The 13,069-nt window shown below is 38.8% G+C and overlaps 1 protein-coding gene across 3 annotated transcripts in view; it reads right to left on the bottom strand.

Annotated features, from left to right (window-relative positions):
* Nucleotides 1-13,069, bottom strand: part of pbx4 (pre-B-cell leukemia transcription factor 4) — a 39,417-nt gene that overhangs the window by 5,598 nt on the left and 20,750 nt on the right. For all 3 annotated transcript variants that reach the window (XM_059559477.1, XM_059559467.1, XM_059559485.1), the window contains 4 exons: nt 8,310-8,554; nt 7,654-7,844; nt 7,408-7,543; nt 3,988-4,144 (listed from right to left, as the gene is read on the bottom strand). In XM_059559477.1, coding sequence (XP_059415460.1) covers nt 3,988-4,144; nt 7,408-7,543; nt 7,654-7,844; nt 8,310-8,554 — 729 coding nt within the window. The remainder of the gene's footprint in view (nt 1-3,987; nt 4,145-7,407; nt 7,544-7,653; nt 7,845-8,309; nt 8,555-13,069) is intronic.

A 13,069-nucleotide genomic window follows, 5' to 3' on the forward strand; every position in this document is an offset into this window, starting at 1 on the left:
ACAGTTTTTGGGTACTCTACCCACCTCTGCTCCACCTAAAAAAAAAAAATGCACACAGGTAGACCAGACTCTAACTAGCGACACAATGGGAGACGCCGATGGTGGAGGACTGAATGAAATGCTGTCAGATTACTCATGTCTCATTCATCGGTGAGAAACACTTACAGAACAAGGCACATAATGTTACAATAATAGCGCCTTTTACACTCGCGGGAATGTGCTGATGACATTCCAAGTCTGTGCAAGTCAGAGGTATGCAAATACATATGTTGACAGAAGAGAACACTACACTGTGAGCTGGTATGGAAGAGGAAGGGCATTGAGGGGAAGTCCTCAGTGCCTACCTGCTGCTGCTGTTGCTGCACAGCGGGAGTGACGCTGACGCCATCCCCGTTGAGTGAACGCAGCCCGAGGTAGGCGTCACCTGCGTGAGAGAGGGTGTACGACCCAGACGACCCTGCAGCAATACATTCAGCCCATCAGGCATGCAGCCCTGCCCGGGTAGGCTTTTGGAGAAACCTACAGTGTGTGAGGTGAAAGTCTGTCTGCCGTCTATGCTGAGCGTGACAATCAGGACTAACCACTTTACGAAATCCAAGACGGTCATGATAATGTTTGACTACTTCCTCTGACTGGAGGCGACAGAACAAAACAGGTGAAGAACGGGAAGCAGTGATCACGTAAGTGCTGATGTGGACTTTCGCCTTACACGAAGGTATACAACTTGACATGCTACTTCCTCTAGATGATGCGATGCATTGTTGGTGCGCTGACCACAGGATGTGAAACAGGATATGTGGAGGTGGCCTTTAAAAATATACGTGGTGACCGAGTATTGTTAAAAATGACAATACGAAGTTAAAACACCTACCTTCTCCATTCTGCTTCCTGAGCAAATAGAGGTTCACCTACTCTAACTAAGTGTGTGTGGATGTGTCACGTGGGCATATGAAAGTAACATGAAAATGTTAAACGAACAAACACAGCATCAATAATTTTGACAGAGATAATAATAATAAAAAAGAGGCTATGTTAGTCTTTAATGGAAAGTTATTAGTTATTGGCATAGCCTTAGAGGAAAACGGCCATGCAAAACCAGTTCACTTGGTCAGGGGTGAGAGTGGGAGGTATGATCAAAACAATCTTTGGTGAGTTTATATATCATATAGGCAATTCAACAGACAGATGTTAAATTTTACAACAATTTGGTCACATCTACATTTAGACAGTGTTGGGAAGGTTACTTTGGAAATGTAATAGGTTACAGATTACAAGTTACCCTGTTTAAAATGTAATAGTAGTGTAACTTTTTCAATTACTTTATTAAAGTAATGTAACTAATTACTTTTGAGTACTTTTTGATTACTTTTCTAAATTTGTGAAAATTAAATAATAATAAATAAAATCATATACATCAACTCAAATACAGTTATCTAATAAGCATGTGACGTATTCTGTGTAATAAACTCCTGAAACATTGGTGTTTTTTTTAAACTGCTGTCTCTTTGTATATGATGTGATGATAGTTTTCTCAAAATAAGTAAAATGCACATGAAGTGACACAGAGCAGTTCTAGAAATAATGTTTATGTGTTCGTGTACTCATATATTGAGATGGCAGAGGTTGAAAACACTGCGAGCTTCAGTAGGCCTATGTAGTAGATGAAACCATGTCTTTGCCATTAATTTACAGGAGGGGCGGACTGGGAAAAAATTCAGACTGGAAAATTCAAACTCATACAAACAAATTAATGGACAAAACTATTTTTTGTATGGACCTGACATAAAGGTTTAAATCTTTAATTTGGGGACATTCAAAATAATTAAAAGTTCTCTCCTGAACTGCACCTTCACTTCCATTTTTCTCTTCAGTCTCTTTATTTTGCCCTGTTATCCCTCTCTCTCATGACTTTAACACTCAAGATTGAACAAAACTATACTGTACAATACAATACTCTACAATACTACAATATATTTATAGAAAAATCCTAATACTGTACACGAGTCATGTTTTTCCCTTACAAAAATTGACCATGCTTTTATTAGCCTATATAAAAGTAAAATAACCTTGTTTTGTTTTTTGTTCTGCAAATGGATTTCTATTTATTTTTAAATAAATACATTTGTAAAATAATTTTTGGTTACCACATTTAAACAATAGTAACCATGTTCTCTGGATTATTAGTAAAATAACAAAACTTTAATTTTCGTAAGGGTTGTGTTGTTGTCTGTCGTAGCTTCCACAAAAAATCTGATTATTTTTCAGCTAAATTACTACTGTAACATTACAACAGATAATAATGATGTCCTTTATATAGTATTTTGAGTGATGACTGATGAGCAACGTGCTGCTGCTTGATTAAAAAAAAACAAAAAAAAAAACAAAGACAAAAAAAGCATCTTTACAGATGAAACTGACCTGAAACCGTGAACAGTAGTTCAGCTTCTCGGCTCCAGCTGTGCGCTTCCACAGTGCACTCTTTTCTCTCTCTCGCATTGATTACTCTGAGTCTGATCCAAACCGTTTGACGGAAGCGCGGAGAGCGCGCGAGTCACGAGATTTAATTATCAAATGGCGGATTCGCAAATGATCGCTTTATTACATTCGGCAGGCAATTATACAATAATGATATTAAAATAGCGGGCCAAATCGGCTGCCAGGCCACTGGGAATCGTCCCGGTTCTCCCGGTGTCCAGTCCGCGCCTGATTTCCACAGACACACAGAACGTGCAGGAGTCATATGTTGCATTTTTGGGGCTTAATTTTCAAAGACACTAGTCCATGTCATGTTTTGATTCAAGTGTACTGACCTACTTTTGATTTAGTCATCCAAAATGTGGCACATTCCGTCCGCGTTAGGCATTCCGTTTTTATGACTGGATTCTATGACTGTGTTTCCGCATCCCGGAAATTATTAGGGCGGTATGTCTCAGAATAGTCAGTGCAATTTGGGAAAGAAATCAGTTAAATCTGTATGTGGATGTGTGTAAATATTCAAATGTAATCCCCTTTGTAATCGTTAAAAATTTCATAAGTAACTGTAATTTAATTACTAATTTTTTCTTAGTAACTGTAACTAATTACAGTTACATTAATTTTGTAATTAGATTACGTAACGGCGTTACATGTAACTAGTTACTCCCCAACACTGCATTTAGATATTTTAGATACTTAATACAGGGAAGTTTTTTTTTGTCAGCCAAACTTCTTAGATTTTTTTTTTATAATATAATTAACACATTTGCATGTTCACAGTTAAGTCACATGAATACACTTCCTTTTTTAGCAATTGTTTTTGTATGGATAATACTAATGGTTCATAATTTACCTTAATCTTTGATTTGTTAAAGTTTTTTTTTTTTTTTTTATCAAATGAGATGAGGTCGTTTTCATTTGTATTTTTTCCCTTTGTAACATGATGGATAAGAAACAAAAAAAAAAGATTATTCATAACAAATGAACGAGTCTGGCATGCGTTGTGAGCCTGAAACCTGTGATCGCTCATTAACTTCCTGTCTATACAATGTCTATTAATATGACAAGTTGTGATGTTGTGCAACCATACACTAAGCTCTGTTTCATGTTATGTCTAATAAGAGCCATTCATAAACACATTTCTGCAGATGCGTGATGAATGCAGTCATACGGCCCAGGTCCACAGAAAAATGAAACTATGGCGGCTTTATCCTGAAGATATTTACAAAACAGCTGTTGCTTAGATACAATCAGATCAGCTTTACAGTGCAACTCAGATCAACATCAACTAAATCTCACCCAGCAAGTACTTGATGAGAGTACCAAAAAAAAACCCAAGCTTTCTCGATGACAGGAAAAAAGATCTTATAATGGGCAGACAAGAACAGACTTGAGAATGAGATGGAATGAAAATGAGAAGCATGTCGACAGGAAAGTGTTTGCGGCAAGCGGTGTGCGCAGTGTAGTTTCACTATCAGCTAGAGATGATGGGAGGGCTGCTGTGCACTGTACCTGAGCTGGGTGTTGCTGGAGAGTTTGCCTGGCTGGCCTGTGCCGACACATTGGCAGCGTCCACGGCTGTTTTAACGGCGTACAGGTTTGCTTCCTCCTGGAACTTACCAATGTTCTTCTTGTAACGAATTCTCTTGTTGCCAAACCAATTCGAGACCTGAGATGAAACAACTCCAATCAGACAACAATTTCATCACAGTGAAATATATACTGTACAGTCGTGGCCAAAAGTTTTGAGAATTACATAAATATTAGTTTTCAAAAAGTTTGCTGCTAAACTGCTTTTAGATCTTTGTTTCAGTTGTTTCTGTGATGTACTGAAATATAATTACAAGCACTTCATATGTTTCAAAGGCTTTTATCGACAATTACATGACATCTATGCAAAGAGTCAGTATTTGCAGTGTTGGCCCTTCTTTTTCAGGACCTCTGCAATTCGACTGGGCATGCTCTCAATCAACTTCTGGGCCAAATCGTGACTGATAGCAACCCATTCTTTCATAATCACTTCTTGGAGTTTGTCAGAATTAGTGGGTTTTTGTTTGTCCACCCGCCTCTTGAGGATTGACCACAAGTTCTCAATGGGATTAAGATCTGGGGAGTTTCCAGGCCATGGACCCAAAATTTCAACATTCTGGTCCCCGAGCCACTTAGTTATCATTTTTGCCTTATGGCACGGTGCTCCATCGTGCTGGAAAATGCATTGTTCTTCACCAAACTGTTGTTGGATTGTTGGAAGAAGTTGCTGTTGGAGGGTGTTTTGGTACCATTCTTTATTCATGGCTGTGTTTTTGGGCAGAATTGTGAGTGAGCCCACTCCCTTGGATGAGAAGCAACCCCACACATGAATGGTGTCAGGATGCTTTACTGTTGGCACGACACAGGACTGATGGTAGCGCTCACCTTTTCTTCTCCGGACAAGCCTTTTTCCAGATGCCCCAAACAATCGGAAAGGGGCTTAATCGGAGAATATGACTTTGCCCCAGTCCTCAGCAGTCCATTCACTATACTTTCTGCAGAAGATCAATCTGTCCCTGATGTTTTTTTTGGAGAGAAGTGGCTTCTTTGCTGCCCTTCTTGACACCAGGCCATCTTCCAAAAGTCTTGGCCTCACTGTGCGTGCAGATGCGCTCACACCTGCCTGCTGCCATTCCCGAGCAAGCTCTGCACTGGTGGCACTCCGATCCCACAGCTGAATCCTCTTTAGGAGACGATCCTGGCGCTTGCTGGACTTTCTTGGACGCCCTGAAGCCTTCTTTACAAGAATTGAACCTCTTTCCTTGAAGTTCTTGATGATCCTATAAATTGTTGATTTAGGTGCAATCTTAGTAGCCACAATATCCTTGCCTGTGAAGCCATTTTTATGCAACGCAATGATGGCTGCACGCGTTTCTTTGCAGGTCACTATGGTTAACAATGGAAGAACAATGATTTCAAGCATCACCCTCCTTTTAACATGTCAAGTCTGCCATTCTAACCCAATCAGCCTGACATAATGATCTCCAGCCTTGTGCTCGTCAACATTCTCACCTGAGTTAACAAGACGATTACTGAAATGATCTCAGCAGGTCCTTTAATGACAGCAATGAAATGCAGTGGAAAGGTTTTTTTAGGATTAAGTTAATTTTCATGGCAAAGAAGGACTATGCAATTCATCTGATCACTCTTCATAACATTCTGGAGTATATGCAAATTGCTATCACAAAAACTTAAGCAGCAACTTTTCCAATTTCCAATATTTATGTAATTCTCAAAACTTTTGGCCACGACTGTATATTTTAATACATATACATATACACACACACACACACGTATGTATATGTATTTAAAAGATTCTGACACTAATTCTTAATCTGCAGATGTCACTCCAACTCTAAACTGCAGATTTTACACTACTGTTCAAAAATTTGGGGTTAGTTTTCTTTTTCTTCAGGAAAGAAATTAATTGTTTTGAAATGGAAGTAAGCTGAAAATTGATTGTAACATCGTTACGAAAGATTCCCATTTCAAATGCTATTTTTTTTTTTCATCAAAAGAATCCTGGGAACATGTATTTACAGTTTTCACAAAAACATTAAGCAGCAAAACTTCACACATTGATAATAAATCATCATATTAGATGATTTCTGAAGGATCATGTGACACTGAAGACTGGAGCAATGATGCTGAAGATACAGCTTTGCATCACAGGAATAAATTACATTTGAAAATGTATTCAAATACAAAACACTTATTTTAAATTGTTAGAATATTTCACAATATCATATCACTGTTTAAATAAATTCAGCCTTTGAAAGCATAAGAAAAAAAACCTAACTTTTCAAGCGTAGTGTGGTACAATGCTATAATTTATTTTCATGTACCCATCTGCCATTAGGAAATGTTTAATGGAACTTCCTTCTTGTGAAATAATTTGTGTGTGATATCAAATAAATGATTTATCAATGAGTGAGAATTGTAATTTGTTCATATAGTTACCTCATTCCATTAAGTCGGTAGGCATCTATAGAACTAATGACAGCTGTACATGATAGCTCTAGATTTTCTGATCACACATATTTAGCATAACTAATTGTTTCTTCAATTGTTAGTAAACTAATTCCCCACATAGCTCAAACAGAAATGTGTAGAAGTTGCTGACTCTCCCTGTTTTGAAGCTGCTGCTATTTTGGCTGCTCTGACTTTACAAGTTACATGGGAGACGATGGAACAGTCATAAAATGTTTCTTACTTGTAATTAGGAGTTCAACAATCATGAACGGTTTTAACAAGTGGTAAACTTGTAATTACAGGAAGTCCGACATGATCACAGCACAAGTTCACAACTCAACTGAACTGATGGTTATCTTCTGTTTACCATATTTGATGTGCTCTATGCATGTGCAGTGCTCATGAATAAAAGCCTAAATTAAATTTGTTCATCAGATCTCTTCAGAAGACTTTCAATAGAGCGACAGAAATCACTCGCGTTTCTTTATTAATATCTCCATTTGTGTTTCAAAGGTGAACCAAACAACTCTCACGGGTTTGGAACGACATGAGGGCAAATAAATAGTGACAGACTTTTCTTTATCTTTTTCAACCCTGCAATATGTGCGAAAATGTGCGATTTTAATAACTGCCATCAATAACTACTCAAGAGAACTGAAATAATGCATAAGCAAAAACGTTTTTTTTTGTGTGTCATAATATTAAGATGCCAACAGCTGCATTATGGACATGATGCAACTTATGACAGTATTATAGAGTGATGCTTTAATTCATGAAAACATGGTTTTACAAATAAAATAATAAAATTAAATAAAACATGGAGCAGGACTTATTTTCCAGGACATTTTTTCTCTTGCTCCAGTATTGTAAAGCTGGATTCCAGGTTTTGCAAATACACATGGGACAACTGTTGAGCATGCATGACCTTACCTGAGAGACGGTGATCCCACATTTCTTGGCCAGCTCTTCCTTGGCTTCCTCGCTGGGGTAAGGGTTGGAGAGGTGAGAGTAAAAGTACTCGTTCAGCACCTCTGTGGCTTGCTTGTTGAAGTTGCGTCTCTTACGTCTGAGGACAAAAGTAAGTGGAACAATGATTGTTTCATTGATAACAGGTCAATGATTAGTGGAAAAGTGCAGCAGAACAGAAGAAGACAGCTGGAACTAGCAGACACACACCTGGCATCGAGGAAGCGAGAGCGCAGGATCATGACGGCCTCACAGGTGCTCTGCTTGAGCTGCATCTGGATGGAGCTGAACTTGCGGTGGATGATGGCCACCATGCGCTCGATCTCTTTGGGTGAGATGGGCCGTGTGCGGGACTGTTCCCTCAGCAGGTTCATCACGTGATTGGTGAACTCACTGCAAGCCTGTGTTCAAACAGATTTGAGGTTCGTTACATACATACAAATATACATTCTTTTCTAAAAGGTCCCAAGTCTGCATTTATTTGTTTAAAAAGTAATAACAGTAAACTTTATAATAAAAATAACTTCTGTTTATCTGAATCTATTTTAAAATGTATTCCTGTGATGCCAAGCTGACATCATTAATCCAGTTAACCTTCAGAAATCATTCTGATATACTGATTTGCTGCAAAAAAAAAAAGATAATGATATTTTTTTTGTGGAATCATGCTTTGTTTTTTTCTTTTGTTTTACATTATGAATGTCTTCACTCTCACTTTTGATCAATTTAATGTGTCCTTTCCGAATGGTAAAGACGTATATGAAATAAAACATGACATTTCTAAAACATATCGTCATTATGTTTTAGTTTTGGAATGACATACACAAGAATCGGCTGAAATGACTCAACAAAGGTCTGTTTCTCACCTGTTCGTATTTCTCTAGTTCGGAGTGGTAGATCTGGCGGATCTGTGTGAGTTTGGCTCTGTAGTCGGAGTGCTCGATGCTGCCGTCGTTTGGTGATCCTCCAGCCGCTGCTGCTGCTGCGGCCGCCGCCGCCGATCCGCCGCCCTTCTCGGGCCCAGACACTCCCTCGGCCAGCAGCATGTTATCCAGACGCATGATCTGGGGATCTGGAGGGTCCTCCTCCTGTACGCCTCTGATGCTCAGCACTGCAGAAGACAAAACAAGGGGTCAGTCTGATGGAGAGCTTACAGAAACCAGTCACTTCACACAATACCACACACACACACACACTATTAAATTAAGTGTGCAATTCCTGGCAGAGGCATCAGAGGGCAGCATGGTACTTCAGTGCACTCTCAATATTAGGAGCGCATGTGCTGTCACTACAAGAATATGAAGCCATGAGTACACATCTCTCCAGCACTGAATTAAAGCAAGACCTCTGTCAACTTCCTGCTTTGGGGCCATCGCTCACACCTCGTTTACACTACATATGCACATACAGGGACGGCCATTGACTGAGGGCAAAGTCGAAGATAGATAACACAAATATACATGACACCGAGGGTGTCGGAAATGCCAATGGCACATCAAATGACATAAAAAGGTGTTGCTTTTTTTAAGAAAATGTAATAAAAAGAACAAAAAGGAGCCTAAAAATGTAAACTGCCATCATGTCACTCATGTCATCCCAAAACTGAAAAACCTTTTTGCAGAAGATACATATTAAGCAGAATGTCTTAGCTTTAAGTTCACTACTCACTTTCAAAGAATGGGTCAAAAAAAAAAAAAAGCTCAGACATTGTTAAATGTTTCCAAACTATAAACCTTACTCAAAAAAATATCTAATGTAAACTTTAGGTGAATCTTTTAGGTCATACGGGTTAAACAGATTAAAAGAAGCTCTCCAGAGAAGCTGAATAGAGACTCTAGCGCTGCATGGGGTTTGTTTTGTTAGTGAACTGAAAGAAAGAGAAACTTTCAAAGGCCATTTGTTGGAAGCAATCAGCATTACATCTGTGGATGCTCTGTCTGTACCATCCCCGCTGAAATCAAAGCTAGATTTCCCATCCTCCCTTTAACTGATAACACATTTAATGACTTCAGCTCATAACCTCCCCCAATAACAGCACAGAGTTTGTTTCCATCTCCCCCCGCCCCACCCCGTTCTTTCTGAAAACTTTTTCTTTCCCTTGGCAAGCGGCTCTTTTTTTCTTGTTCTCTCTTGCCCCTTCAGGGTCCCTCCAGTCAGGTCCTCCCTCTTTCTTTCTCTCTGAGTCACATTCCATCTTTCGTTTCTCCCCCTCTCTGAGCTCAGGAATGCAGCAGACCTAGCAGCCTGAACTAATGACCCCCATTCACCATCCCTCCCTCTTTTTCAGCCAGCAGAACTCCCCAAAGTCAAACAAAAAGGAAGAACACTTCTTCTCAAGTACATTAAGTTTAATTCAAAGTGATTTCGGCAGTACGATTATTTCTGCGAGTAACACCACACCATGTGAGCATAGTATACGGTTGTTTCATATGCGCTATGAGGTCAAACTATTTCTTTATTTCACAGGGACTGTAGAGAATAACACTGTAGCATAGGATTTCATGCATTCAGTCGATGGCTAAGCTTTAAAACAGAAGACATCTGAAATGAGAAAACCAGTGTGATTTTGATTTTTGGCCCGTTTAATTAATAACTTCAAACTCTGCATTGTTCATTCTGGTAGTAAATGCCATTGATTAACTAAAATTAATATAATAAAAAAAAGAGAGAAAAACAAATCTATTTAGAAATATTAAGTTTTTCATTAAATACTCTTAACTTCATTCATTTCAATAATTATTTTTATAATAATAAATAATAATAATAATAATAATGATAACAAAAAAATAACTTTAATTCTGGTGGAAAATTATTTCAATATTATTTATTGTTATCATTATAAAACTAAAAAGTACAACTTCGAGCTCTGTCATTCAAATGGTAGTGGTAGACCATTTGAATGAATTGAGTGGTAAATTATAATTAATTAAATTATTAATATTAGCGTTTTTAAAAAACTAAAAAGAAAATAGTCTGCTTTTTAAAAGATCGTTATGGTGGTGGATTATTTTAATAATTATATAATTATTAAGTCCTATTAAAAATCTGTTATCCATTCTGGTGGTAAATTATTTAAATAAATATTTAATTTCTTACAAAACAGTATATGAACACTTTTCGGAAAAAAAAAAATTTCACCTGAGTCATTCATTCGAGTGTTAAATTTGTGGTGGTGGATTATTTAAATTATTCTTATTACAAAACAAACGAGAAAAAAAAAACAAATGGGCAGTGTTTTATAATATTTTTTATAAAATAAGTGTTTTATCCTATTAAAAACCTGTTATTAATTCTGGTGGTGAATTATTTAAATACATATTTAATTTCTTACAAAACAAAAGACAGAAATGGAGTAAAACGGTATATGAACGTACAAATGTTACAAAACGTTTTATTTCTATTTAAAAACGTTTACCAGAGTCTTTCATTTGATTGTTATATTAGTTACATTTGTTTATTATTTAAATGAAGCATTCTCAGCCTTCCCACAAGGGGTGCTATAGTGCTCCTTTCAGGCAGAGCAACAGTTTAAAAACAATAGCTGAGAAAGCTAGTTAGGCTGTTGACATGTTCACATCTAGCGAGCTCAATGTCACATCTGGTTTAATTATATATTTAATCTGACACCCCCCTCCGGAAGTACTGAGGTTTGTCAGTGTCACAGTAACAAAAGTGTGTATGCTTGCAACTTGCACTCGTGTGGTAGAGCATGTGTCTGGCCTAAACCCAAAATGCACCTCTGTTTTCCTGGACTGTGTAGTCTGAAGGGTGAGGGGAGGCTTCTTGTTTTTACGACCACAGCCCCACAATAAATAGAGTGAAATGTACCACCTCCCCAAAGAGTATCACCCACAATATCCATTAAGAGCTCTGCCTCCAGCCCAATCCCTCAAGCATACAGCCTTTTCTTCAGCCTAATTATCTCAATTAAGCTGCTATTACTGCTAATTACATAAATAACCCACAACACGATGATACGGACCCCTTAAAATTTCTAACACCCCTTTATATTTCAATTTATGAGCCTTGATTTCGAAACCCCTAATAATGACTAAAGTGCTACGGCTGGATACGTTTTATAATAGCTTGGCGGTAAACGCTTACAGCTACATTCTGAATCCCCGACACATCTCGAGCCAGAAAAAAGCCACCGCATCTCAATGTCTGTGTGTCTTTAAGAAGATTAATAAAGCCAGCCTGTTAAATCTTTCAATTAGCACACTTCATTAATACAAACACACCGCCATGCTAATGAGATAATGTACGTTTTAATGCGCCGCGTCTGTCCAAGTTGCACTAATATCCTTCCATTAAATTTATGAGCGATCGGCGCGAACACACGCCCCTCCTCGCGGCGAGGAATTCCCTCATTTGCGAAAGGGCCGAGTGGAAAGAGCCATGAAATATTCAGAACCGCAGGTACTGCACAGGTGACGTGATTCGAGCAGACGAAGGTATTGTGTGCGCCGCTGGAAGCAGTACATTAACGCTGCCATTTTCTGTTCATTTCTGGAGAAACAGTCCATCACGGCTTCGAAGGCTCAGCATCGTCTGTCTTTTTCTCTATATCTCTCTCTGGTTCGCTCGCCTTCCTCCCTCCTCCTTTGGCTTGGGCCGTCATACCCACCTCCTTTTCTCTCTCTGTGCCCCCAGCCACCTCCCCCCATCCTCTGTTCTCCATTTCAGTCGAGTTCTCCATGTGAGCCGCAATCCCTCATGCTGTCAGCCCCCCCTCTACCTCTCTCTGTAGACAGACAGGATTAGCATTTTAATTGCATCAGCTCCCTTGGGTATTCTCAGCCTTTCACTGGGAGAGCGCGAGGGAGCAGAAGGGGGAAGAGAAGGTAAGGAGAGAAAAAGAGGAGAATTGTTGGGGGAAAGCACCAAAAGGGAGTCACAGGAGGAGATAAAACAGCGAGGAGGAGAGCAGGCAGAGATGGAAAAATAGAGGGGGCAGGGAGAGCGTGAACGAGAGAGTTGAAGATGATCGCGGTGGGCTGCAAACGAGTGTGGGGTGACACTTAGGAAATGACAACGCTCTGACCGCAACAGCCAATAAATCAAAAGGAGGAAGGCGAAGACGACGGGGGAGGGATCTTGAAAAGCACGCCCACATGGCCGCAAGCAAACATGCTAACCTGAGAGTTAAGTGGGATGTAAATAAGAGGAATTTATCTCGAAAACAAAAACGACTGCAGTGCCATTACAGTCGAAGTGAAATACGAGGGTCATTTCTACTTTACGCAGTGCATTTTCATGTCCCCATCTCACACACCCTTCATATACTGTGTGAATACTACATATTCTTGGTGTTCCTCCATTTGGTTCTTTCTCCTGCGTTTCCGGGGAACATTGTTTTAATTGACATCAATCAGTTACAGAAATTGACGCTTTTATTCGGCAAAGACTGCCGCATCAAAAATGATCAAAAGTGATGGTAAAGACAAAATATTTGGGTTTCAAACAAATTGTGTTCTTTTGAACTTTCAATTTATTTGAATATATATATCCACAAAAATATTAAGCAGCACACCCGTTTTTAACATTAATAATGATGACTGTTTCTTTAGCAGCTATTTCATAAAAAAAAATAAAAATAAAAAAAACTAATTCTGCATCCTCAATA

The sequence above is a fragment of the Carassius carassius genome, chromosome 1, assembly GCF_963082965.1.
Source record: "Carassius carassius chromosome 1, fCarCar2.1, whole genome shotgun sequence".
Classification (NCBI taxonomy): domain Eukaryota; kingdom Metazoa; phylum Chordata; class Actinopteri; order Cypriniformes; family Cyprinidae; genus Carassius; species Carassius carassius.